This window comes from Branchiostoma lanceolatum, chromosome 13 (assembly GCF_035083965.1).
Source record: "Branchiostoma lanceolatum isolate klBraLanc5 chromosome 13, klBraLanc5.hap2, whole genome shotgun sequence".
NCBI lineage: Eukaryota > Metazoa > Chordata > Leptocardii > Amphioxiformes > Branchiostomatidae > Branchiostoma > Branchiostoma lanceolatum.
This window is the reverse complement of record NC_089734.1, coordinates 15,081,469-15,109,248: the sequence shown is the minus strand read 5'-3', so window position 1 is coordinate 15,109,248 and position 27,780 is coordinate 15,081,469. Positions and strand designations below refer to the sequence as shown.

The following is a 27,780-nucleotide window of genomic DNA, read 5'->3' as shown; positions in this document are numbered from 1 at the left end:
ACAATGGTTTCCTACTCCGGTTGGAGTTAAGCAAGGTGACGTATTATCACCAACTTTATTCTCTCTGTATGTCAATGACCTGGCAAAAGAAGTGAAAGAGTCTGGAATTGGTGTTTGGATAGACGATACAATACTCAGTATACTACTGTACGCAGATGATATTGTTCTCATGGCTGAGTCTGAAGGCCAGCTACAGGAAATGCTGAACATAGTAACAGAGTGGTGTTCAAAATGGAGGTTGATGATCAACCAGTCTAAAACACAAATTATGCACTTTAGAAAACGTGGCACTAAGCGTAGCACTTATGAGTTCATGTTTGGAGAAATGAAACTTGAGTATACAAGCTCATATAGATACCTAGGTCTCCATTTAGATGAGCATATGACTTTTACCCCTGGTACCACTATTCTTGCAGATGCTGCGGGTAGGGCCTTGGGAGGTATACTTGGCAAAGTTAAAGTCCTAAAAGACTTAGGATATGAAGCCTACTCTACACTGTACAGTTCATGTGTCTGTCCTATACTGGATTACGCTGCGGGTGTGTGGGGTTTTAAAAAGTATGACAAAAGTATTGTTATTCAGAATAGAGCCATTCGATGCTTCCTTGGCGTTCACCGCTTTGCTCCCACTCATGCCGTAAATGGTGACATGGGCTGGACACCGTGTGAAGTTAGATGGAAAGGGGCTATGGTGGCTATGTGGAACAGGCTAGTGAATATGTCTGACGACAGGATTACAAAGAAGGTTTTTAGATGGGACCTGCGAAATAATGGTCCCTGGAGTAAAGACTTGTATGAAATATTCTTTGAATCGGAACAAGAACATGTTTTTCAAAATAGGTTAAGAGGCGACACGAGACTCACAAAAGATGTACTATTCTCGCAATATGAACAAAAGTGGGCTTATGAGCTCTGGCTTAAGCCAAAACTAAGAACGTATGCACTGATAAAAGACTCATTCTCTCCGGAGAGATATGTTACACTCCCTCTTACAAGAGCCCAGAGATCTCTGTGTGCCCAGCTGAGAGCGGGCATATTACCTTTGTCTATTAAAACAGGAAGATTTAATGCCATTCCTGAGGATGATAGAATTTGTCTACTGTGTAATCTACATGAAATTGAAAATGAGGTCCATTTCCTATTTTATTGCCCTTTTTACGACAGTTTACGCCAAACACTGTTCAACAAAATGTACAACAAGAGACCTGATATCATTTGGGAAAGAGATGAAACAAAACTTAACTGGTTATTCACGGAGGGGGTCTTTGAAATTGCTTCATACATTCAAAAGGCTTGGAGGGAACGTAAGCACTACATCTACTCATAACAAGACAGCAACAACAACAAAAAAATACTTTAATGGAATGATTTGATCCTATTTTGCATCTAGTTTTGGCTTTGTTTGGTTTTGTCTCTACCCTGTCATATACTGTTTTGACTGTTATATACTGAGTTACCTTCAACAACTTTTGACTTGAATTTGATTTATGTTCATTTACCACTTGCTTTCTTGAATTGACTTGAATCATTGTACCAGGTGTGTCCCTTTTTGTGTTTCCACTATATTATGCTCATATTATTTTGTTACTCAGTACTGCTATTATTATGATTTATTTCTGATTATCATTATTTACTACTGTACCTCTTCCATTACTCAAGTTTATGTATTCTTATGTATGGTGTCTTATAAGCCCGTATGGGCTGGGCGACTTTTGTCGCAGGACACGGAAATAAAACATTCATTCATTCATTCATTCATGGACATAGTAGTATTACCATTTCTACGGCATCCAGCTAACGCCCCGATGAATAATGTACAAATTTCCATGACGGTGGGGATCGACTTTGAGTAACGTTCTACCGACTCAACACACGGGTTGTTCCCGGAGGCCTGATGTGTGCGGTACGGCCGTTTTTTCGTGTATTTTTTTTTACTTGGACACGTCTATATCCATAGCACTCTCCTCAAGCCAAGGATGGAACGAATAGCTGCTGTATAAAATGTCATTAGCGGTAAGATATTCAAGACGAATCTTCTCTCCCGAATTAATGTTCACCCCTGTCCGACAGCACCGTCATTGTGCGTGCGGCGGACGGTAGTTTCAAGTTGAAATATTATGGTGTCAGCACGACTAGAGACAAAATTTACCATATATATGATTAGTGCAAAGATAGTACATGATACTGACAGAATAATAGAAAAATGATGGTTTATTGTTCTGCTAGATTGATTTCAGTCAACCATTATCGGAAAAATCCCGAATTTATGTTACCCAACGTTAGATTGAGAGAGCGAACCTTTATCTATTTTTGTGATATTGTAAACCAATATGGTTAGAGATGGACAAATTTTTTTTGTATCAAATATAGAAGTATATTATCATTATCCCCACAATACATCATTCTTAGTTATATAAACTTCAAAATATTCAAAATATCGTTATATTAACGTAATGATATTACTTGGGTTGTTTACAATTTGCAAGTATAAATATGGTACATACAATGAAAATATTGTTATATTGTTTGAAAATGAATGCATCTTGAGAAGTTTGATATAATTACTGCTTGTCATACGTAATTTATCATTATCATTTGACTGTATATCTCATTTGTAAATAATAGTTGGTACAAAAGACACCAGTGAAATTTAGAGAGCAAACCTTCATCTCATTTTTTATCACAATATGACAAATGACTATGCCAGAGGAAGGTATAGGGGAATATTTTAGGATTTCTGGAAGCCGGGATTGACATCACCTCACATTTTGACGCGTGGAATGCCATCAACCACTTTTTCTCCCAGCTGCAGATTTCGTTTATGTCACTTTGGAGTTTTTCACAGTCAGCCTTTTCTTTCACACTCATCTGCAAGATGCAGTCATCGGCGAAGAGCCGAACTTTTGCATGTGCAGCATGTTGTGGCAAGTCGTTGATATATGCGAGAAACAGGATTGGCCCCAAGACTGTACCCTGGAGGACACCAGAGGTTACGGGTACAGAATTATATCATAGTTGGGGGGGGGGGTCATCAAAGACCCTACGGAAAAAAAAGCCCAAAAATGTCTTTTTTCACAATGCTGTGTAATATAGTGCCATAGTGGCAAATGATAAACGATATAGCAGATTACAACCTCGAAAAGGATACAGTGTATCTCAGTATGAAGCTTAAGGGTGAGAGTCAGAAACATATTAACGGTCGAAATTGCATGTATGAATGTAGAAGATTCACATATACAAATGACGGTTTGCATTATGTTGCAGGATGGATCCGCATTCTACAATATTTGAAGACACGGGAGAAATAAATCAATACTTTTCACGTCTCTAAGAAAAGAGAAAATTGATGTGTTTGCATCCTTACGTAGGTTGCCGTCTTCATTCCAAAAATTGGTCTGCCGCTTGCTAAAAAACAAAATGTCATTTGGGCACTGCGTCACTGCGCGATAACATTTCCATATAAAGTCAAGGACAACATCGCTTCTTCAGACCTGAAATCATTTTGCTTTGTTTATGCATCTTTTAAGAGCTTCAGGCTGTTCAAGCGTTGTTTGTCAGTACAATACAGATGTACGAGCAAGCACAGCCGGTCCGGTCCCCTGTCTCGGGGCCCGGCAACAGTCAAACCAGCGGGCCGGACACGAGCGGTCATCACGGGCGTGTCCGCCATGGCAATGACGCTCCTGACAAGTGGGAAGAAGGGACAGAAATGTCTTCAGACACGTACGAAGAAGCTGAAGTGGTGAATATCTTGTCGACATTTCGAGAGGCTCGGCTCCAGCGCGCAAAGCTACGGGAAGAATCACACCTGGAAGGGGCTGATGCCAGGAACAACAGGCGTCATGTCAATCTGGCTGACACAACGGACACATCTAAAGGTAGCTGATTCTAAGTGTAATTGATTATTTTTGCCAAGCTGTGCATATTTTCTCTTGCCTTATCGTCACTGACTATGTCTATTTATTCCGGTCGTTGGCAATATGCAGTTGAGGTCGGAATTACACCGACTTTGTTTTGTTTAGCTCGATGTTTGATGGTTAGGGTATGGGTTGGATCCATTTTAATTGTTTAGCTGGGACCTGATTTTGGGTCCGAGTTAAAATCAACTGCGGGCCCGCCCGAGGCCCGGTAGCCCTGGAAGTCACATCGGGTCCGCCCTAAACTACCCGCTGAGGCAACGCTTTAGAAATGTGACAAACATACCTGTAAATGTGACTGAGGCGAAACTGTACGTGCAACATGTGATCATTTACAGCTCGCCGACAACGCTGTCATTTTCAAATTGGCGGCCACTTTTTGCAAATAAATGCGCAGGCTCACTATAGGATTTTTTTAATTCTGTAACACATTTTCCTAAACCTGTAATCTTATCTATTGTGTTGTTATTGGAAAAAATTAAAATAGGCCACCATTTCTTTTCAGACAGCACGTATCAGGATAAAGAAAACGCCCGCCGTGTTCTCCGTCACTTCGTTCGCTCCTATCGCGGCTGCATAGTTGGTATTATTGCTGTTGTGGCAACTGTGGTCATCGCAGGACTCTTCGTGAGGGTGTTATTCAATAAAGAGGTACATTTAATTGGTTTCATATTTACGTACATCGGAAAGAGTAGCACATTCGAGGTGATATGACCTTATCCATTATCTTTAAGAGTTATAACAACTCACCCTCACACGTACAGTATCCCACTAGCTATGTCCACTGTCCAAAAAGTACAAATAAAATTTTTAAAAAGTCCTGCAGCTTAACATGTAGACAGGACCGCAAATCACAGCCAAAAATGTAGGTGCATGTAGAGAATGATTAATTCTAAAAAGTCCATGGTCTTATAAAATCTTCAGAGAAAGATGCTATTACACGTCGTACTTTAACCCTATCCAGACTGGGCTTTTTTGGTATATCTGGGACTGGAGGGGGGGGGGGGGGCTGATTCGGCCCCCCCTCATAATTTTCGAACGGTATGACGCATCATCACCAAATTTGCAGGGAGTGATATTCACGTCAAGTTTTATAATTCCTGTAATTTCGGTGACGTTATGACGTAATATGACGTAATTATGACGTCATCGATGTGATTTTATTGGCTAAATAGGGAATTCCCGTAATATCTAAAGGAATTAAACAAAACGGTGTGTATTATTCATTTTAAGGTATGCAAAGGCATACAACGTCCATGGCAAGTACGTTGACGTAAAAATGACGTCATAGAACGGTGCCATGTGTTGATAGCGATCCCTTGGGATCCGCCATCTTGGATCAGCCATTTTGAAATTTTTAAAAATCCTTTTTTTCCACTTATGACCCCAAAGGACACTGAAAATAAACTAAAAACGTTAATATAAATGTTTCTGATAAAGAAAATATCAGGTATTGACGATTTTAAGGGCGAAAAAGCCTCCTTATACCTGAAATAGTGATATAGTCCGCCATCTTGGATTTTGGCTGATTACGTCATCAAATTAGCATAAATTATGAATATTAGATCAGTTAAGTTACATCTAATTACATATTATGTTATACATGATGGAAATTTAGGGTAGTTGTGCAAGAAAACCCGAGAAATATCATCGTTTTAAAAAAATTTATGATTTTTGCATAAAATGCCAGTCAGAAACTCGTTGCCATGGCAACATGAAAAAATGATAAACTAAAGCCGTTATTTTAAAATTGTTGCCAACAAAATTTTAAGAAAAGTCACCAAGTTTGGTTGTCCTAGCATACATCGTTCGGCAGTAATACGATGTCAAAGTTGGCGCGGGCACTTTTAGCCCCCCCCCCCCAGTCTGGATAGGGTTAAAGGCTGAAAAATGTGCCTCGCAGCTATAAAGCATCCTATGCGCCTGCGTCAGTTTTTGGCCTGTTCCTCAGTGTTCTTACTATGATATGTTTTTCAAACTTGCTGTATGCGTAATTCTACTCAAACATTGGATGGGGCAACGGTCAGGATTAAGAACGTCGGCCTCCCGAACAAGGGGGAGGGTTAGTAACGTGAGCTTTTTTATTGTGTTTTTGTTCTGTTTTGTTTCGTGTTCCTTTTTATCGTTATATCGATTGATTTTAATCAGTAGAATTCTTCTGTCATCGATTCTAAAGTTTTTAAGATCTTACCGTATTCTACATTCCTTGCTGCACTTGATTTTTTGGGCTCTGAAAATTTCGGCCCAGCTATACCACTCCATATTTATTATGAGTGTTTGAGGTAAAATCATGAACCTTATAGCTAAAAGCATCCTAGGCGTCTGTGGCTGTTTTAGCTTGTTCTCCTATTCGATTGCTGTGATGGTTTCTTTGATTTCCTGGATGTGTGGTTCTCCTTGGACATGGGGTGGGGTAGAGGTGGGATTAACGGTGACAACGGTTTGGATTAGAAGTATTAGCCTCCGATCCAGAGGCAGGGTTGGTAATGAGCGCTTTTAATTTAATATCTTCATTTTTGTTCTTTGATTTAGTTGTATCATAATTATATTCTTAAAACTCAATCAATGAAATTCTCCTGTCGTCGATTCTGAAAAGGTCACTAAGATCTAAAATCATGCTGTGTATCCCCGATGCTCTTCATCATGCTTGGTGTTGGTATTGTAAAATCTCTCTATGTATAGGAAATGTCCCAACTGTCCAACACTGTTGACACCATGAAACGCAACATGGACCGCACATCTCAAGTGTCCAACATTCTTGACGCCTTGAAACACAACATGGATGAAGTAAGTTCTTTTTTTGGTATATTGATTAGTTTTGGCAATAAAATTCTCCCGTCTTCGATTCTTAAAGGTTTCAAAGATCTTACCTTCACAGCACGAAAAATGATATTTAAGCATGCTTAAATGCTACGTAAAGAATGCGGTGTTTCATTCTTTATGTTCTCTTTACGATACCTTTCCGAGTTCGTAAAGTTGTCCTTTACGTGACCTTTCCAAAAGTGCGTTAAGGTCCGTTTTTTCACTTTTTACGTAACCTTTCCGTGCCATAAGGGTCCGTAAAGGGTTATTAAACAACTATTTAAGCATGTTTAAATGCTACGTAAAGGTTGCGGTTTTTCATTCTTTAAGTACTCTTTACGATACCTTTCCGGTGGTGCGTTTAGGTCCGTAATTTCACTATTTCCGTAACCTTTCCGTGCCATAAGGGTCCGTAAAGGCTTAGTTAACAACTATCTTTCAGTAATATTTACGGAACTTTTTCGACGGAAAGCATGCGTTTACTGAAAACTTTCCTAAGTCTTTTCGCATCCTTTACTTTATATTTAATGAATGACAGAAACAAATATATCGTTCCAACAATTTATTTCTTCACTTGTCTTTGCAAGTGTTACATTTCATGTTTTTATCTTCACATACACATACTGGATAGTTTACAAATACAAAAAAATTATACTACACAACAACATCATATAGACTACATATTCTTGCATAACATGTTTTTGCAATTGATCACCATTTTCAAACATTAGTTGATCTTCAGTTTCAACATTTTTAGACAATAACAATCTTTTTAAATGCGGGGTCTGGAATGCTGGCCGCCACCGAGGGGGGGTTACAGCGATCTTGTTGCCATGTACCGGTTGACTTGTTGTAGTATTTCCGCTAGTGGTTGAAAAAAGTACATCTAAGTACATGCTGCTGGCAGTGACCACAAAATATGTTGTATGTTGGCTGTGTGCGAGTCAAATCAATGCTGATCTCGACCTTTTTGCCTGGGTCTGCAAGAAAAAAATGCACCAGCATTGGTTACAGTGTAATGCAAACTAAGCTGGCAATGCTAGACTAGTATTTGACCTTTTTTTGTGCTATTGCGTAAAACTTCTTGACTACTGTTGAACTACATTGTATCTATTTGTATGTGTATTTACATGTGTTTATTTAGTACATGAGAAATGAGAAGGGGTAGCGAATATCTGTGAAATGTTATATTTGATTCCAGTAGGTGATATCTGGTGGGGAAGCAGGGATTAAAATTTCTGGTGATGCCAAATGGTTACAGACAGTTTTCCCGGGAACTCAAGATCTGGAGTAATGGACTAGGAAGCCCTTTAGCAATCCGCATTAGCCTTGTATATGAAATTAATATATATTGTTAAGCAATCTGCTTTCTACCTAATCCTCCCAAAATATATGTGATTAAATAAATAGATAAACAAAAGCTTTGTAATGACTTTTAAGTGTTTGTGAAAACAACAGATAGTCTTGTTAGTCTGATATCACATTAATACACATGTACAAATAAAATAACTTGTGCTAGTATTTCTTGTAAACTTTATAATATTTTAGTAAACTTACAGTTGACAGTCGATAGCTCAGATAAGTCCTACAGAACTTCAACCAGTACCAAACAGTCGGTGTGCCTATTCAACAGTCAGGAGTGCACCGGAATACACCTAAAGAAGTGTAAAATCAGAATGTTTTGATGAGTACATATTGCAAGTCGAAAGTGCGCAGATTGACCTATGACCCAAAATGGCGTCGCCCTGAATCATACACACCTCACCCCGGACAAGAAAGGGTAAAAAAAGCGCTAATGATTGACAACACTTTGGGCCCGTTTTGGGGGCAGCCAAACAAACTCTATTTAGTCGTCTTCTGATTATTTGTGTTGGACTCGAAGCGGATGTGCCATTTTAGTCTTTTACCTGATATCCCAGCAAACAACGCTGTTGACTGTTTCACCGACTGTGACCTTTAGGAAATGTGTTCTGAAAGAACAACGTTACTGAGGTAAAAAGACGCGGTGCAGATATTATAATGTTATTTGCGAAATACCCATACACCCATACATGCAACACAACTGTCATTGCATATATACTAGCTGGCAGATAAGTTTCTTACCTATGTAAACTTGGCTGTAACCTGTAGATGGAAGCCCACTTCGCCGTGGTACCGGTTACCTTCACGTCCTTGCGTCACGTCTGACAAGTTTGTTTCGCGCGCCTTAGGTATGGACATTTTGTCACATGCGATGATCACGCTGTGTTCACGCGGGTACTGACCAATCACAGACTGCGCGCAATCGCTGGACCAATCAGAAGCTCATAATTCCAAGAGGCGCGCTTTGCAGTTGTGCGCCTAGTGATATAGCTTTTAAATGTAGTCTATATTTGGTAAGTCTATCAGACTTGGGCTCTGTAGAACTGTTAATGTCACACAGTGCCAGGCTTATAGCAATCCAGTGGTTTTTATATTATTTTGTATTCTTGGTTAGATGAAGGTAACCTCTTTAACCACAACATACTATAATTCCATATCTGTTGTCTCTACATTTTAAAAGTTTCTTGAAGAGAAAACTTAACATGTCTTGGTCACTGTCCTGGTCAGAACACCTCGGCCGTCACTTGCAGACTGATGTTGTTTGCATTATTGCTAGTTTTATAGTAAAAGCTGCCTTTTTAAGGTGAGAAATTTGAAGTGGAAACTGTGTATGGTTTTGACTATTGCAATGTTGAATGTACGTTATGTTTACGCTTTTTTCACGTTGAAGCTAACGGTAATGAAAGCGATATATTTACGTCACATTTACCCAATGCAGAAAGGTTATGAAAATATCTGCGTCTTAAATAGGTATTTACGTTGTTCGGAAAGGATTCGGAAAGGTCGGTTTTGTCTTTCAGTTGCCTTTCCACAATCGTAAAGTCTGCTGAAATAATTCTATTCCTTTAATGGCTCTTTACGTAGCAAGGAAAGGCTGCGGAAAGATCACATTGTCTTTCAGTTGCCTTTCCAAAATTGTAAAGTCTGCTGAAATAATTCAATTACTTTAATGGCTCTTTACGTAGTGAAGAAAGGCTACGGAAAGGTCAAAATTATCTTTCAGTTGCCTTTCCGAAATTGTCTGCTGAAATATTTAACCACCTTTAATACATATTTACGTAGTTCGGAAAATTGGCTTAAATATCAGTTTTCGTGCTGTGCTTATTCTACATTCCTTTCTGCACTAAATAATATTTTACACTGTACAATATTTTAGGAAATTTCTCTTCTGTCCGACACTGCAAAACACAACACGGACGGTATATCTCAACTGTCCGACATTCTTGACGCCATGAAACGCAACTTGGATACAGAGCGAAATCGATCAGCGGCCTTGGTGGCATGCCTTCGCGATCAAAGTAAGATGCTTTTCAGTAAATTGAATCAAAGCTCATTTTACCAAGGGAACGAAAGGGCCGTACTGTATCGTCTTAAAATTTGCACTGACGTACCCTAATGCCCAAAATACCGGCATGCAAGAAAACATTTGTTGGCTATTTATCGATGATATGTCTCGATGAAACGGTGACCTTTTATAATGCGATTGTCATCTTTACAACATGAGCTGTCTATGCTGTTAATTATTCTTTCAAACGCAATATTCTCTCCCAGTATCTGGTCCCAATGGTTATCAACTGTGGCAAGGAATCTGCTACAAGGCCTTCGACACCCCAAAGGCCTTCATTGATGCAGCTGCATCCTGTCGTAAAGATGTCGGCACCCTTGCCATGCCCCGAGACGCTGAGACCAACACCTTCCTGACCTCCTTTTACAAGTCCGCGCGAGAGAGTTCTCACTACTACATCGGCCTGCACGATCAACGTGAAGAAGGAGTATTTGAGTGGGTGGATGGTTCTGCACTTGGGACGTACAACTCGTGGGCTCCGGGGGAACCGGATGGCTTTGGTGATTGTGTTGCGTACATCTCTCACAGGAACGACAAATGGTCCAACTTCCCTTGTGACCGCAAGTTCCGCTTTGTTTGCCAGGCCATTCCAGGTGCCTTATGAAAATGTACCGCGTTCTAAATAATAATCTCGCTTATGAATATATTTCTTAACTGAAACTTCACATTAAATCACCATTTTTCTTTGCAATAAGACCCACCGCACATAATTTCCTCATTTCATTCGAAATGCTAACTTCCTTCATTCTTTACAGGGCACAAGTGTACAGAGGTGACAGACTGAACTCTCATCGCTACTTTGCTAGAATGACGCGAGAGGACAATACAAGTCGACAAACCATCGCAAACCAACAACTCAAGAGCTAGTGTTAAACAATATGGCCAAATAGCAAGTTGTTTTCTCTCAATATGTCACGACATAGTTGGGTAATAGTCTAAAACTTTAAAGACAAAATGTCTAAATTTTAACTGCAATAGATGAAGTAAAAATCATTAATAGAAAATGTAACTGCACTATTCTAATCGATCTTATTAGCTTAATCCTTGTTTCAGTATGGATGTTTGAAAAGCTCCCCTGTGTTATTCGACATTGCACGGCATTGTGAATATAAAACAATTTACGTCATATCGAAGATATTAGAAATATGAAGACTCATGTAGAGTGGAATGCTAAATCAATGAAATTAGGAAAGTATAACTTGTGGAGATTCAGAAGGGTCAAGACTACAGCAGAAGTCATGTCTAGAGCTACATTGAATTATAATGTTCATGGCTTTTGGCTGTAAACTCTTTTAGCCTATGTGTTTCAAAATCATTTTTACATACAGGCAAATACAAGCATACACTCACACACATATAACATGCCCACACAAGAACACGTATACATGAAAAGGCAGTCATCTATATATAGAGAGAGAGGAGTTTGCCATTGTGTGATGAACAGCAGGAATTTGTCACGATGACGTTTATTGCATATTAAGGTAAAAAGGAGAAATAAATGCTGATTACACCAAGTTCTCATCTCTTCTGTTCTAATTGTGTTGTATGGACTATTTATAGTTTCCCTTGTCATAACCATATTCACATAGAATAGCCTAACTAAATTCCTAGTTGTAAACCAATAGCTAATAAGCTACATTATAAGTGTGCGTGTCAGCTATGGTAGCAACAGCCTGTGCAAGTCTCAGCGAGGGTCTTGAATATCCAAAGAAAAACGTGTACAAAAAAGACTAAACTTGAAAAGTTCTCATTTATCTTATGAAAGGTTAGCTAAAACGTGTCTGTCTCCTTGCGTAGGTTGACGTATTCATCCAAAATTTGTCTGTCGCTTGCTGAAAAACAAATGCCATTTGCACTGCGTCACGGCGCGATTGTCTTTCCATATAAGGGCAAAGACAACATCACTTCTTCAGACCAATCGCGATATCATTTTGTTTTATTTATGCATCTTTTAAGAGCTTCAGGCTGTTCAAGAGTTGTTTGTCAGTACAATACAGATGTACGAGCAAGCACAGCCGGTCCGGTCCCCTGTCTTGGGGCCCGGAAACAGTCAAACCAGCGGGCCGTCGTCCCAATCACCCGCTGTCCGTCAGAGTGGTCAGCACAGGCGTGTCCGCGATGGCAACGGCGCTCCTGACAACTGGTGAGAAGGGATAGAAATATCTTTAGACACGTACGAAGAACCCGAGGTGGTGAATATCTCGTCGACATTTCGAGAGGCTCGGCTGCAGCGCGCAAAGCTACGGGGAGAATCACACCTGGAAGGGGCTGATGCCAGGAACAACAGGCGTCATGTCAATCTGCCTGACACAACGGACACATCTAAAGGTAGCTGACTCTAATTGTAATCGATTATTTTTGGCAAGCTACGTATATTTTTTTCTCGTGCCTTATCGTCACTGACTATTCTATTTTCTCCGGTCTTTGGCAACATGCAGTTGAGGTCGGAATTATTTTGTCTTGCGCGATGTTTCATGGTTAGGGTATGGGTTGGATCCATCGTAATTTTTTTAGCCTGGACCTTGGCTGATTTTGGGTCCAAAGTAGAATCAACCGAGGGCCTTCCCGAGGCCCGGCGGCGCTGGGAGTCACATCTGGCCCGTCGTAAAAATACCCCCTGAGGCAACGCTTTAGAAAATGTGACAAACACAACAGTTGTAAATGCGACTGAGGCGAAACTGTACGTGCAATATGTGATCATCTACAGCACGCCGACAACGCTGTCATTTTCAAATTGGCGGCCACTTTATGCAAATAAATGCGCAGGCTCACTATAGAACATTTTTTTTTTCTGTAACACATTTTCCTAAACCTGTAATCTTATCTTTTGTGTTGTTATTGGAAAAAATTTAAAAAGGCCACCATTTGTTTTCAGACAGCACGTATCAGGATAAAGCAAACGCCTGCCTTGTTCTCCGTCACTTCGTCCGCTCCTATCGCGGCTGCATGGTTGGCATTACTGCTGTGGTGGCAACTGTGGTCATCATGGGACTCTTCGTGAGGGTGTTATTCAATAAAGAGGTACATGTATTTGGTTTCACATTCTCGTACATCGGAAAGATTAGCAAATTCGAGGTGATATGACCTTATCCATTATCTTTAAGAGTTATAACAACTCACATTCACACGTACAGTATCCCACTAGCTATGTCCACTGTCCAAAAAGTACAAATAAAATTTTTAAAAAGTCCTGCAGCTTAACATGTAGACAGGACCGCAAATCACAGCCAAAAATGTAGGTGCATGTAGAGAATGATTAATTCTAAAAAGTCCATGGTCTTACAAAATATTCAGAGAAAGATGCTATGACACTCTCTTTAAGGCTGAAATATGAACCTTGCATCCTATGCGCCTGTGTCAGTTTTTGGCCTGTTCCTCAGTGTTCTTACTATGATCAGTTTTTCAAACTTGCTGCATGCTTAATTCTACTCAAACATTGGGTATGGTAACGGTCAGGATTAAGAACGTCGGCCTCTCGATCAAGGGGGAGGGTTAGTAACGTGAACTTTTTTCTTGTGTTTTTGTTTTGTTTTGTTTCGTGTTCCTTTTTATCGTTATATTGATTGATTTTAATCAGTAGAATTCTCCTGTCGTCGATTCCGAAAGGTTTCTAAGATCTTACCTTATTCTACATTCCTTGCTGCACTTGATTTTTAGGGCTCTGAAAATTTCGGCCCAGCTATACCACTCATATTTATTATGAGTGTTTGAGGTAAAAACATGAACCTTATAGCTAAAAGCATCCTAGGCGTCTGTGGCTGTTTTGGCTTGTTCTCCTATGCGATTGCCGTGATGGGTTCTTTGATTTCCTGGATGTGTGGTTCTCCTTGGAGATTGGGTGGAGTAGAGGTGGGATTAACGGCGACAACGGTTTGGATTAGAAGTATTAGCCTCCAATCCAGAGGCAGGGTTGATAATGAGCGCTTTTAATTTAATATCTTTTTTTTTTGTTCTTTAATTTAGTTGTTATGTTTAGCCATAAGTATGGCTAAACATATTGTTTTCTCTCATGTTTCTTCTTCTTCTTCTTCTCCTGTCAAATCTTCAAATCGATTCATCTCTGTCATTTTTTGACCAAATGACCTGAAATTTGGTACAGAGGTAATGTAGGCAAAACCAATGTGCGTTCTTTTCCTTGTTTTGATATTGACCTTGAAAGTGATTTTATTGAGGTTTTTAGGCTATTTTTAGCATATCTTGGCCTCCTGCGCCCTGGTATTTCAACCGAATGACCTGAAATTTGCTGTATATGTGGCTTGAACAAATATTTAAAGGACTACATTCCCATTTTTGGCATACATATATTCAAAACGATTTATTTTGGGCTTTCTTGACAATATTTGCCACTTCTGTCACTTTCAATACTACATATGACCTACAGGTCATTGACCCCGAGTGCCTTGCACCTGGCCAAGCTGGGAGTTTGCTTACGAAGAGGAAAGACCGGACATAAACATTTAACGTGATTATCGGGAAAACACCATGTTCCCTTAAACTCAGTGGTTAAATTGCAGTTTAGGAAATTTTATAACAGAAAACAAGTTAAATCAATGATTTTGTGAATGTTTATTCTAGCATTAGTTATTCCAGATATTTTCAAACTCCAAATTCTTCAACACAACACGGGAGATCGTTTCTCCTCAGACTGGCGCGACGTAGCGTCCACCACCAGGCCTTCCTACATGTCCTACGTACGGGCGTATGGATCGTAGAATTCGGCAAAAAAGGAATGATTAGGCCAGTAGAGTCAGTCCCCGGTAAGGTCAATGATTCGCCCCTTTGCGCTAGCTTGTAACGTTAAATGAATGTACCCTCTGGTGGCCAAACTTCACTGACAAACTTTCTCCCTATTATCATCATGAGCTTGCGTTAGTCTGGTACTAGTGACTATTATGTGCCGGGAATGTTTATCTATCGCACGCCTTGGAAGGAAGTTCAACCATGATAAATGGTCGGCCGTTGCGAAAATTTGGAATCCCATGCTGTTGATTTTCGTGATTGAATCTGTAAGAAAATATATTTTCATGTCGTTCATGTTTTTGGGACGGACGCCGGGACGGGGTGAATTTTTTCTATCATTTTCGTCCCGTTAGTAATGCAAATCGAATCGTGTTGCACAAGAGGCAAAACACTAAAAACGTGGGTCTTGTGAAGTGTTTTGGAGCGGGAAAATGCCGGATATTAGCGGTGCCGAACAGTGTACATCGTCGCGCGCGGGTGACGCTCCGTCAAAACAAATCCGCTGGTGGTCTAGCGCGGCCACCGAAAATAGGCAGAAACACACAGGAGGACTTAGCACCTTCGTTTATGAGGGCAATTGTGAAAATCTTTTGTTACAAATTGTTCGAACATTGAAACATTTGGATAGATGGTTTGAAACTGTTCTAAATAAAGAGATTTTTGTGTAGTTACGTTCGAAATGTTTCCAACGTATGTGAAATAAGTTCAAACATGTTATAAGTTTCAATCCAATTGTTTGAACACTTGAGAACTATTGTGACTTAGACATTCTTTTAATCAAAATAGTTCAAACATATTACAAATATTATATTAAAACCCTCTCGGTGACTTTGAATTGACTCAAATATGTTGTTTTTGGTCATTTCCTTCGTCTCCTGTCAAATCTTCATATGTATACTATGGAAAACTTCATTCTTCCCTGGGGTTGATCTTTTTTAATTCAATTTTGAACTGGGTTGATTATGCGCAAGAGTGTAATTTTCAGCGGATATTTTTCGACTGGTTTACATGGAAATGGCACGGAATATCCCATTCTTGCAAGGGGAGGATTCTTTAATTATTTCTTTCAATTTTGAGCTGGAATGATTATGAAAAAGTCCATTTTTTAGCAGAAGTGTATTTGTTAATCAATTAGTGGATATGGTTGTGGACTGGTCCATATTGTGTTGAGGTGCTACTGGAAGACTCAATTTTGGACTGGGGTGATTCATTTTTTTAGTGCAAGTATTTTAGAATGGTCCATTGTTATTTTGGGAGAGTCCATTTTTTGCATGGCGAGGAGTATGGCTAAACATGCTGTATTTGCTCGCAAATGTTGCCTTTCTAGTATCATAATTATATTCTTAAAATCTCAATCAATGAAATTCTCCTGTCGTCGATTCTGAAAAGGTCACTAAGATCTAAAATCATGCTGTGTATCCCCGATGCTCTTAATCATGCTTGGTGTTGGTATTGTAAAATCTCTCTATATATAGGAAATGTCCCAACTGTCCAACACTGTTGACTCCATGAAACACAACATGGACCGCACATCTCAAGTGTCCAAAATTCTTGACGCCTTGAAACACAACATGGATGAAGTAAGTCATTTTTTTGTTATTATGTTTAGCCATACCTAGTATGGCTAAACATATTGTTTTTACTCATGTTTCTTCTTCTTCTTCTTCTTCTTCTCCTCCTGTCAAATCTTCAAATCGATTCATCTCTGTCATTTTTTGACCAAATGACCTGAAATTTAGAACAGAGGTAATGTAGGCAAAAACCAATGTGCGTTCTTTTCCTTTTTTTGATATTGACCTTGAAAGTGATTTTATTGAGGTTTTTAGGCTATTTTTAGCATATCTTGGACTCCTGCACCCTGGTATTTCAACCGAATGACCTGAAATTTGCTGTATATGTGGCTTGAACAAATATTTAAAGGACTACATTCCCATTTTTGGCATACATATATTCAAAACGATTTATTTTGGGCTTTCTTGACAATATTTGCCACTTCTGTCACTTTCAATACTACATATGACCTAAAGGTCATTGACCCCAAGCGCCTTGCACCTGGCCTTGCATGCCTGTGAGCCTTGCGACCACCTGATTGGTCAATTGAGTTAATCTAATTACATGGCGCAGGTGTAGGCTAGTATTCATGCCAAATATGGTATGGGAATTCCTAGGACATGGCTTTGTTCACTCTTTTTTAAAAAAAGATACACATCTCCAGTTCCTATATGTATTAAACCAAAATAATGTGAAATTTGGCATGTACACAGGCCCTCATTCAAATGTTTGCCATACAGCCTTTCAAAACGATTTTTTAAACAAAGAATTTTTTGGTTTCGTTATTTTCAACCCAAAGTGTATACTATTGAATCATGCATTCAAACAAAGGGGTGTCACATTTTTATATTTCACCCATTTTTGGTCATTTCCTTCTTCTCCTGTCAAATCTTCATATATATCATTATGTATACTATGGAAAACTTCATTCTTCCCTTGGGTTGATCTTTTTTAATTCAATTTTGAACTGGGTTGATTATGCGCAAGAGTGTAATTTTCAGCGGATATTTTTCCACTGGTCTAGTTTACATGGAGATGGCACGGAATATCCCATTCTTGCAAGGGGAGGATTCTGTAATTATTTATTTCAATTTTGAGCTGGAATGATTATGAAAAAGTCCATTTGTTAGCAGAAGTTTATTTGTTAATTAATAAGTGGATATGGTTTTGGACTGGTCCATATTGTGTTGAGGTGCTACTGGAAGACTCCACTCCTGTATGGAGAGACTGATAATTGTTTTTAAACTCAAGTTTGATCCATTTTTTTTAGTGGAAGTATTTTAGAATGGTCCATTGTTATTTTGGGAGTCCATTTTTTGCATGGCGAGGAGCATGGCTAAACATGCTGTATTTGCTCGCAAATGTTGCCTTTCTAGTATTGATTAGTTTTGGCAGTTAAATTCTCCCGTCTTCGATTCTTAAAGGTTTCAAAGATCTTACCTTATTCTACATTCCTTTCTGCACTAAATGATATTCGGCACTGTACAATATTTTAGGAAATTTCTCTTCTGTCCGACACTGCAAAACACAACACGGACGGTATATCTCAACTGTCCGACATTCTTGACGCCATGAAACGCAACTTGGATACAGAGCGAAATCGATCAGCGGCCTTGGTGGCATGCCTTCGCGATCAAAGTAAGATGCTTTTCAGTAAATTGAATCAAAGCTCATTTTACCAAGAAAACTAAAGGGCCGTACTGTATCGTCTTAAAATTTGCACTGACGTGCCCTAATGCCCAAAATACCGGCATGCAAGAAAACATTTGTTGGCTATTTATCGATGATATGTCTCGATGAAACGGTGACCTTTTATAATGCGATTGTCATCTTTACAACATGAGATGTCTATGCTGTTAATTTTTCTTTTAAACGCAACATTCCCTCCCAGTATCTTGTCCCAATGGTTATCAACTGTGGCGTGGAATCTGCTACAAGGCATTCGACACCCCGAAGGTCTTCATTGATGCAGCTGTATCCTGTCGTAAAGATGGCGGCACCCTTGCCATGCCCCGAGACGCTGAGACCAACACCTTTCTGATCACCTTATACAGGTCCGTGAGGGAAAGTACTGTATTCTTTATCGGCCTGAAAGATGAACGTAAAGAAGGAGTTTTTGAGTGGGTGGATGGTTCTACACTTGGGACGTACAACTCGTGGGCTCCGGGCGAACCGGATGGCTTTGGTGACTGTGTGGCTTACAACCTTTACCGGAACGACAAATGGAACAGCTTTCCTTGTGACTACAAATGCCGCTTCGTTTGCCAAGCTATTCCAGGTGCTTCATGCAAATGTGCCACGTTCTAAAAATGATCTCGCTTCTGAATATATTTCTTAACTGAAACTTCATATTAAATCACCCTTTTTCTTTGCAATAAGACCCACCGCACATAATTTTCTCATTTCATTCGAAATGCTAACTTCCTTCATTCTTTACAGGGCACAAGTGTACAGAGGTGACAGACTGAATTCTAATCGCTACTTTGCTAGAATGACGCGAGAGGACAATACAAGTCGACAAACCATCGCAAACCAACAACTCAAAGGCTAGTGTTAAACACTATGGCCAAATAGCAAGTTGTTTTCTCTCAATATGTCACGACATAATTGGGTTATAATCTAAATCTTTAAAGACAAAATGTCTAAATTTTAACTGAAATAGATGAAGTAAAATTCATTAATAGAAAATGTGACTGCACTATTCTAATCGATCTTATAAGCTTAATCCTTTTTTAGTATGGATGTTCGAAAAGCTCCCCTGTGTTATTCGACATTGCACGGAATTTTGTATATGGTAAATGAAACAGCAATCTACGTTATATCGAAGATATTAGAAATCTGAAGACTCATATTCATGTAGAGTGGAAATTCTAAATCCATGAAAGTAGGAAATCATAACTTGTGGAGATTCTGAAGTGTCAAAACTACAGCAGAAGTCATGTCTAGAGCTACATCAATTTATAATGTTCCTGGCTATTGACTGAGAACTTTTTGAGCTTCAAGAGAAATTGAGCTTCTAAAACGTTTTTACATTCACACAAATACAAGCAAACACCCACACGCACACACAGACATGTACACACAAAACATGTTTATGTCATGAAGAGGGAGTTATCTGTATAGAGAGAGTAGAGCGTGCAATTGTGTGGTGAACATTTGGACGTTGTGACGCTGACGTTTATTGCATATGAAGGTAGAATTGATAAATAAATGCTGATTGGACAAAGTTCTCATCACTGCCATTTTCATTACAGGTTTGCGATAGCAAAACCTGTTCTGTTTTTGCATCCAAGGATGGGGGCGGCCATGTTGGATGTGACCATTTTATTGGGAGGGGTGTTTCTTTTCGCTAATGTTGGGTGTGACTATTTTGACGGAGGGGTGTTTTTCTTGCTAGTTTTCTTTTTTTTTGTTTTCTTGCTAATTTTTTCTTGCTTTGGGTTGGGTGTGACCATTTTTACTGGAGGGATGTTGTTTTCACTAATGTGTGGGTGTGATAGATGGAAGTTATTAGTGTGGCGGTGTTGTGACCTTGCCGTTGGCACAAATGGACACAAGGCCCACTGTACTAAAGGACGAGCAAGGTCCACTGAGCATCATGTTGTTGAGGTCTTGTCGAAAAGTAGGGGACGACAAGATCCCCAACGATAGAGGGTTAATAAAGTTTTGTTATTTAATGTGATGTTGGATTAGAAAGTGTTGAAATCGATAATATTGGGGGATTGTTTTTGTCGCTAATGTAGGTTCCCTATATTTTTCCTAGTTTTGGGTTGGGTGTGACCATTCTGACCGGAGGGGTGGTTTTTGCCACTTATGTTAGGTCTAAGAGATGAAAGTTATTAGTGTGGTGGTGTTGTGACCTTGCCGTTGGCACAAATGGACACAAGGCCCACTGTACTAAAGGACGAGCAAGGTCCACTGAGCATCATGTTGTTGTGGTCTTGTCGAAAAGTAGGGGACGACAAGATCCCCAACGATAGAGGGTTAATAAAGATTTGTTATTTAATGTGATGTTGGATTAGAAAGTGTTGGAATCGATAATATTGGGGGTGGTTTTTGTCGCTAATTTTGGTTCCCTATATTTTTCCTAGTTTTGGGTTGGGTGTGACCATTTTGACCGGAGGGGTGGTTTTTGCCACTTATGTTAGGTGTAAGAGATGAATGTTATTAGTGTGGTGGTGTTGTGACCTTGCCGTTGGCACAAATGGACACAAGGCCCACTGTACTAAAGGACGAGCAAGGTCCACTGAGCATCATGTTGTTGTGGTCTTGTCGAAAAGTATGGGACGACAAGATCCCCAACGATAGAGGGTTAATAAAGATTTGTTATTTAATGTGATGTTGGATTAGAAAGTGTTGGAATCAATAATATTGGGGGTGTTTTTTGTCGCTAATGTTGGTTCCCTATATTTTGCTTAGTTTTGGGTTGGGTGTGACCATTTTGACTGGAGGGGTAGTTTTTGCCACTAATGTTAGGTGTAAGAGATTAATGTTATTAGTGTGGTGGTGTTGTGACCTTGCCGTTGGCACAAATGGACACAAGGCCCACTGTACTAAAGGACGAGCAAGGTCCACTGAGCATCATGTTGTTGTGGTCTCGTCGAAAAGTAAGGGACGACAAGATCCCAAACGATAGAGGGTTAATATAGATTTGTTATTCAATGTGATGTTGGATTAGAAAGTGTTGTAATCCATAATATTAGGGTTGGTTTTTGTCGCTAATGTTGGTTTCCCATATTTTTCCTAGTTTTGGGTTGGGTGTGACCATTTTGACCGGAGGGGTGATTTTTGCCACTTATGTTAGGTATAAGAGATGAAAGTTATTAGTGTGGTGATGTTGTGACCTTGCCGTTGGCACAAATGGACACAAGGCCCACTGTACTAAAGGACGAGCAAGGTCCACTGAGCATCATGTTGTTGTGATCTTGTCGAAAAGTAAGGGACGACAAGATCCCCAACGATAGAGGGTTAATATAGATTTGTTATTTAATGTGATGTTAAATTAGAAAGTGTAGGAGACGTGATCTTAAAGAACATGGCAGTTGTGGTCTTGTCAGAGATGTAGGGACGACAGCCACAAAAACAATGAACGATTAGTTTGTTTAATGGTGAGATGGCCAATTAGCTTTTGGAATAAAATTAAGTCAATTTTGAAATGGTGAATACTTAAGACCCTTTCCTTCTTACAATAAAGAATGGCCGATGTATGAATACAGTTTCTTTTAGATGCCGATTTGAAGACGACCACATCAAGGATAAAGAAATGACACAGAGACAAGGATTCCCGCATACTTACCAAGGGAGACGTAAACGTTATAACACTGACTGATTATGACCTCATAATGTTGGCTTACTACGATCCTTATTAATTACTGAATGTCTCTATTGCTCTCTTGACCTTAATTTCCTAGTTTTATCGTAACATAATCTTTCGTCTCACGTCTTACTCTGCTCACACAACATTGATTACTTTATCTCTTCGCTGCAGTTCACTTAAACAAATGAATAACCGTCAAAGAATTATAGCACAACAATTAGCAGACTAATTCTAAAGTAACCGTTCCAAGTTTGGTAAGGAGTTGCACTGTAACTTCTTGGACGTAAGTGACGGAGTGAAATGTTACTGCAGCTTGCAGTTGCATACACATTTGTATTGGGTTTCTACCATTCGTACATCCGGTTTGATTTTAACGAGGTTAATCACCTGTATTTTCTTTCATAACGTTATACATACAAAATCAGCTTCTAAAAGTTGCACACTAAAATAAACAACAAAATAGACAATACGTATTCGTTTGAATCAAGTAAAGTGGACAACATGTGCACGCCAGTGTGTGGATTCTCTAAATCGTGTCAGGTAATGTCTGGTTGTAACAGCACAATCATTGTAACACGGCTTTGATGCTGGTCCGGCAGTGGAAGGTCTCCGGCGACCTCCCCTGCTGCGGTTAGAGTCTGTGTGGGAAACGGCCAGATTGTTCCAGGCCTGGATTATTCCTCCCTAGTGCACGTGGATACCGGGTGCCCCGGATGACCTTGTAGTCCGGTATAGGTGACCTGTGCAGGGATCGAGAAAAAACATACAGAAACATATCAACCTGAATGCTCTCTTCTTTGGTTCTTGTCGTCTCTGAAGACGGTAGACAGCTTCGGTCGATTTAACCTCTTGAATTATTGACTTGAATTAGACTATTCCAAAATCATGATTGGCTTTTCTTTTTCAAAGTAGTTGGCGGTGGCGTGTTAGTCATGTAGTTGCTAGGTCCTACAGCCACAGGGAAACTTAAAATTTAGAATGTATGTGACACTGATAAGCTGTTTGACATATTTCTTAGTACCTACGAATATGGCGTGTTATACTTACTTCAAGGTTTTGGAGTTCGATTAAAAAAATAGGGCTCGAAATTCGCATTTTAGTACAGGTAAAATTGTACTAATTTTATCTTTAGCTAGGAAAACAACATTTGGAGTTAAATATGCGTGAAACTGATAAGCAATTTCACAATTTTGGGTCCCTAGGAATTTGACCTCTTATCCTGTAACTAAGGCGAGTGAAGAGTGTACGTGTAGGGCTCAACATCTGCATGCTAGCACAGGTAAAATTGGAGTTGTGCAGGTAGTTTTGACGGACTTTTACTAATTTAGGCCCCCATTCCGTTGATCGAATTGAGTTATCTGTGAAATCTTTGGTCGCTCATAAAAGGTTGCTGCATTTGAGATTTTGGGTCGCCGTAGAGATTCCACTTGAGCACGTTTTCCAGGAGTTCGGCACTCTCACGGCGATCTGGTCAATTTTACGTTTTTTTAATGGTATTTATTATATCTTCGAATTATTGTAATTATGTTGAGCCCAACATACTGTTGGGCGCAATATATTGTGTTCGTATGGTTTCTTTCTCCTGTTAAATCTTGTAATCGACTCAGCTCGGTCGTCCCTGCACCAACTGAGCTGAAATTTGGTATACATGTAGAGTGGGTAAATACCCTGGGAGCATTTTTTAAATTTTTTTCGATATTGACCTTGAACGTGATTTTATTGAGGTTTTTCTGACCAAAAACGTACATTTTGGCCTCCTGTGCTCTGGAAATACATCCAAATGACCTGAAATTTGCTATGGTGGTACATTGAACAAATATTTAAAGAATCCCATTCGCACTTTTGGCATACAATACTTCGAAATGCGATTTTAGAGGGTGTTTTGGGAAGAAGATCGGCTATTTTCCTCATATGGGGTCACTGACCTATAGGTCACATCTTTATTCATCTGGCCGGGTTGACTAATTCGGTCAGCCAATGAGAGAGCGCAGATTTATCAAACTCAACCTGATTGGTTGAAATAGTCAATTTAATTAGGGGCACTACTAGTACTCTGACAGGTGCAGACACAACTTCACTACTCCCTGGCTCACATCCTTGTGTTGTAAGTTATTGTTGTGTCCTACTGAAGTTATGTAAGTGCAATTGAGAAGGTTCAAAACTTTTCTGGTGGTATTTTTCGACACACACGGTGTTTTTCTTATTTTAACACTGCATGGAAACAAAGATTTCTACAAGTTCGCAAGCTTGGACACTATGGTAAAACCTGACATTTCCTCGCTATGTACACGAATTTTCTACCCCTCTGTCACCAAGATTGGACACTAGTGCGCACAATAGTGCACACAAAGTACCCAACGTTTCCCACCTTAGGAAACATCCCGTGTCGGGACGTTGACAATAACATTAACATTAACAATAGAGAGTTGTGAAGTGCGTGAAAATTTACGTTGAGCTTGCTTTGAGTAGTTGTTTAAAGTTTTTGGCTAAAAATGACGTAAATCAGTAAGAATTTTCAACCTCCTTACGTAAACCCCTGTTACATGTCTACACTATCGGGCCGCGGGGAAGTCTTGAATATCGGCGCTGATCGATAGCGCATTAAACAAAATGTGTGGCGTAGCGTTGTACTAAAAAAATAATAGCATATGAATATGGGTGCCTGGAAGACCATGCATAGGGTTTCAAATTGGGAGAGATCCATTTCTGACTGGTCTTCAATTCAATTATTCATTCAAATACCAACATTGCAGACATACAACAAACGTTAGCCTCTATGCCACAGTCGATTTTTGCGTGGGGAGGGAAATGGGCGAAACAAGTTGCATTTGCTCCCGCAAATGTTGCCTTTCTAGTTTTTTATGTTTTTTACACGTGAACAAATGCGACGTATCATTTTTCTACATTTTTAATTTATCTTCAGCTACTTCTACAATTGTCGGGGTTTGAGGTTTTCAAACGTGGACAAATGAGATGTACTGGAATTAGTTTTGGAATTTTTACGTTTGTCAGGCGTAAAATTTTAATACGTGGATGATACATGCGACGTATAATTTTTTCTAACTACACAACTAATTCTAAATTAATTTGTCGGGGGGGGGGGGGGCTTTGCACATTTTCATACTTGAGTCTTGACAAAAAAATGTACTAGAATTGCATTTCTACGTTTTTCGGGCATATGATTTATGGTTTTCATACGTGGACGATGGGACGTACTGTTTTTTGTACATTTGCACTTTGTCTTCAGTTAATGCTACATTTGTCAGGGGTGAGATGTACTGGAATTAGTTTTGGAATTTCTACATCTGTCAGGCGTATGATTTTCATACGTGGACGAGTGCGACGTATTATTATTTTCTACATTTGTAGTTTTTCTACTGTAACAGTCTACATTTGTCGGGGATGTAGATTTTAAAATGTGTACAAATAAGTTGTATTGGAATTAGTTCTTATACGTGGACATGCGACATACTAGAATTAGTTCTGGAATTTCAACGTTTGTATGGCACATGATTTTGAAACGTGGATGAATGCGACGTATTTCTAAATTCTAGGCTGCTAAGTTATTGCTCATTTTTCATCAAACCTAAAAAGTTTCAATAACACTTTTAACAGCAATTCTGAATATCAAACATACGTCGAGATGGTTTCGAAAATGGCTACTTGCCGAAATCTCTACCTTGCCATGAAAGGTATCTGAAATGACGTAAAAAGCGTAACGTTAACATAAAAACTGAAAAGACCTACCTGCACAAAAACAGAAACAGACGCCTCTTACCTCGGTTCTGTACAGATCGGCTCTGGTGTTATTTGTCCTTCCAGTCTCAGAATCTAAATTTCCATAGTCGAGTCCTGTCTGCGGAACGTGCAACAACTTTTCCTGCCTTGGAGATTAATGAACAAACGTCTGGTGTTGCTATTTTCAAACAGTCCATATTCTTCCAGTCTCTTCTGGCCGTGCTTCCCCGTTGTTGTTTCCACTGCTGACATAGGGGTGATACATCCCTTCTTGCTCACCATGTTGTCACAACTTTCGATTAGAGGTTAGAAATCTCCATATTATCGCTAGAAATGAGTTGTTTTCTAACACAAGAAACGCCCTTTGTTCTCATACGTCTAGACACTGTGGCCACGGTACTAGACTGTGCAGCTGTGTCCTTCCGTCCGCCCACCAGACCAGTACCCTGTAACTGATACTCCCATGGGTGCATCCATGTTGCTGTGCCTGGAGAAGTCATTAACTCGGAAACAGGGCTTAAAATTGATACCCAGTCAAAGTTTCCATCACAATGGCACCATCCCAACTTTGCTAACATGTCATACCATTTGTGGTCTATATCTATATACTATATTGCCTAAAAGACCTAAAATTTGGTCATAACAAGATGTAACATTGACGATGGATTAAGGGCAAGAGTAACGGATTATGGTTAGGGTTATGGATTAATTAAGGTTATGGTGACGGATTAAGGGTAAGGATGACAGATTAAGGGAAAAGGTGACGGATTAGGTTATCGGGTGACAGATTAACGGCTATGGTGACGGATTAAGGGTTATGGCGACGTGACTGATTGAGGGCAACCACTGTGAGGGATCAAGGCTTTCGTGACAAATTAAGGGTAATGGAGACGGATTAAGAGCAAGGATGGATGATGAAGGTCAAGGGCAACGGATTAAGGGCCAGGGTGACGGATTAAGGGAAAGGATGGCGGATTAAGGGAAATGATTACAGATTGAGGGTAAGGATGGCGGATAAGGGGAAATAATTACAGCTTAAGGGAAAGGGAACGGATTAAGGACTAAGTTGACGGATTAAGGGTAAAGATGACGGATTAAGGGAAATGATTACAGATTAAGCGAAAGGGTGACGGATTAAGGATTGTGGTGACGGATTAAGGGCAAAGGTCGCGGATTAAGGGCTATAATGATGGTTTAAGGGTGATGGTGACGGATTAAGAGCAAAGATGGCTGATGAAGGTCAAGGGCAACGGATTAAGGGCTAGGGTAACGGATTAAGGGATAAAGTGACAGATTAAGGGTAAGAATGGCGGATTAAAGGAAATAAGAACAGATTATGGGAAAGGGTAACAGATTAAGGGCTAGGTTGATGAATTAAGGGTAATGATGGCGGATTAAGGGAAATGATTACAGATCAAGGCGAAGGGTAACGGATTAAGGACTAAGGCGACGGATTAAGGGTAATGATGGCGGATTAAGGGAAATGAGTACAGATTAAGGGAAAGGGTAACGGATTAAGGACTAAGGCGACGGATTAAGGGTAAGGATGGCGGATTAAGGGAAATTATTACAGATTAAGGGCAAGGATGACGGATTAAAGAGGAATGATAACAGATTAAGTGAAAGAGTGATGGATTAAGGATTGTGGTGACGGATTAAGGGAAAGGGTAACGGATTAAGGGCTATGGTGACGGTTTAAGGGTGATGGTGACGGATTAAGGGGAAGGATGGCTGATGAAGGTCAAGGGCAACAGATTAAGGGCTAGGGTGACGGATTAAGTGATAAAGTGACAGATTAAGGGTAAGGATGGCGGATTAAGGGAAATGAGTACAGATTATGGGAAAAGTTAACGGATTAAGGTGACGAATTAAGGATAAGAATGGCGGATTAAGGGAAATGAGTACAGATTAAGGCAAAGGGTAACGGAGTAAGGACTAAGGCGACGGATTAAGGGTAAGAATGGCGGATTAAGGGAAATGAGTACAGATTAAGGCAAAGGGTAACAGAGTAAAGACTAAGGCGACGGATTAAGGGTAAGAATGGCGGATTAAGGGAAATGAGTACAGATTAAGGGAAAGGGTAACGGATTAAGGACTTAGGTGACGGAGTAAGGGTAATGATGGCGGATTAAGGGAAATGAGTACAGATTAAGGGAAAGGGTAACGGATTAAGGACTAAGGTGACGGATTAAAGCACTGCGCGGAAAGCCGAATTTCAGGGTCAGAAATTGCCTTACACGTTCATGGAAATTCTGCATTTCCGTCAGAATCATGGGATTTCGGACCTG

At 39.8% G+C, this 27,780-nt stretch overlaps 1 protein-coding gene and 2 long non-coding RNA genes across 3 annotated transcripts; 1 reads left to right on the top strand and 2 right to left on the bottom strand.

The window, feature by feature from the left end:
* Window positions 1–7,266: 7,266 nt before the first annotated feature.
* On the bottom strand, window positions 7,267–9,065 carry LOC136447907 (uncharacterized). Its single transcript, XR_010757794.1, has 3 exons — window positions 8,823–9,065; window positions 8,277–8,374; window positions 7,267–7,699 (listed from the first exon to the last, which is right to left on the bottom strand). It is a non-coding gene; the product is annotated as an uncharacterized lncRNA (long non-coding RNA).
* Window positions 9,066–10,032: 967 nt separating this feature from the next.
* Window positions 10,033–18,744, top strand: LOC136447690 (macrophage mannose receptor 1-like). Its single transcript, XM_066446732.1, has 3 exons — window positions 10,033–10,099; window positions 10,353–10,739; window positions 18,329–18,744. The coding sequence occupies exons 1-3, from the start codon at window positions 10,033–10,035 to the stop codon at window positions 18,742–18,744; spliced, it is 870 nt and encodes a 289-aa protein (XP_066302829.1).
* Window positions 18,745–21,980: 3,236 nt separating this feature from the next.
* LOC136447609 (uncharacterized) lies at window positions 21,981–26,859 on the bottom strand. Its single transcript, XR_010757763.1, has 2 exons — window positions 25,533–26,859; window positions 21,981–22,494 (listed from the first exon to the last, which is right to left on the bottom strand). It is a non-coding gene; the product is annotated as an uncharacterized lncRNA (long non-coding RNA).
* Between the last annotated feature and the right edge of the window lie 921 nt (window positions 26,860–27,780).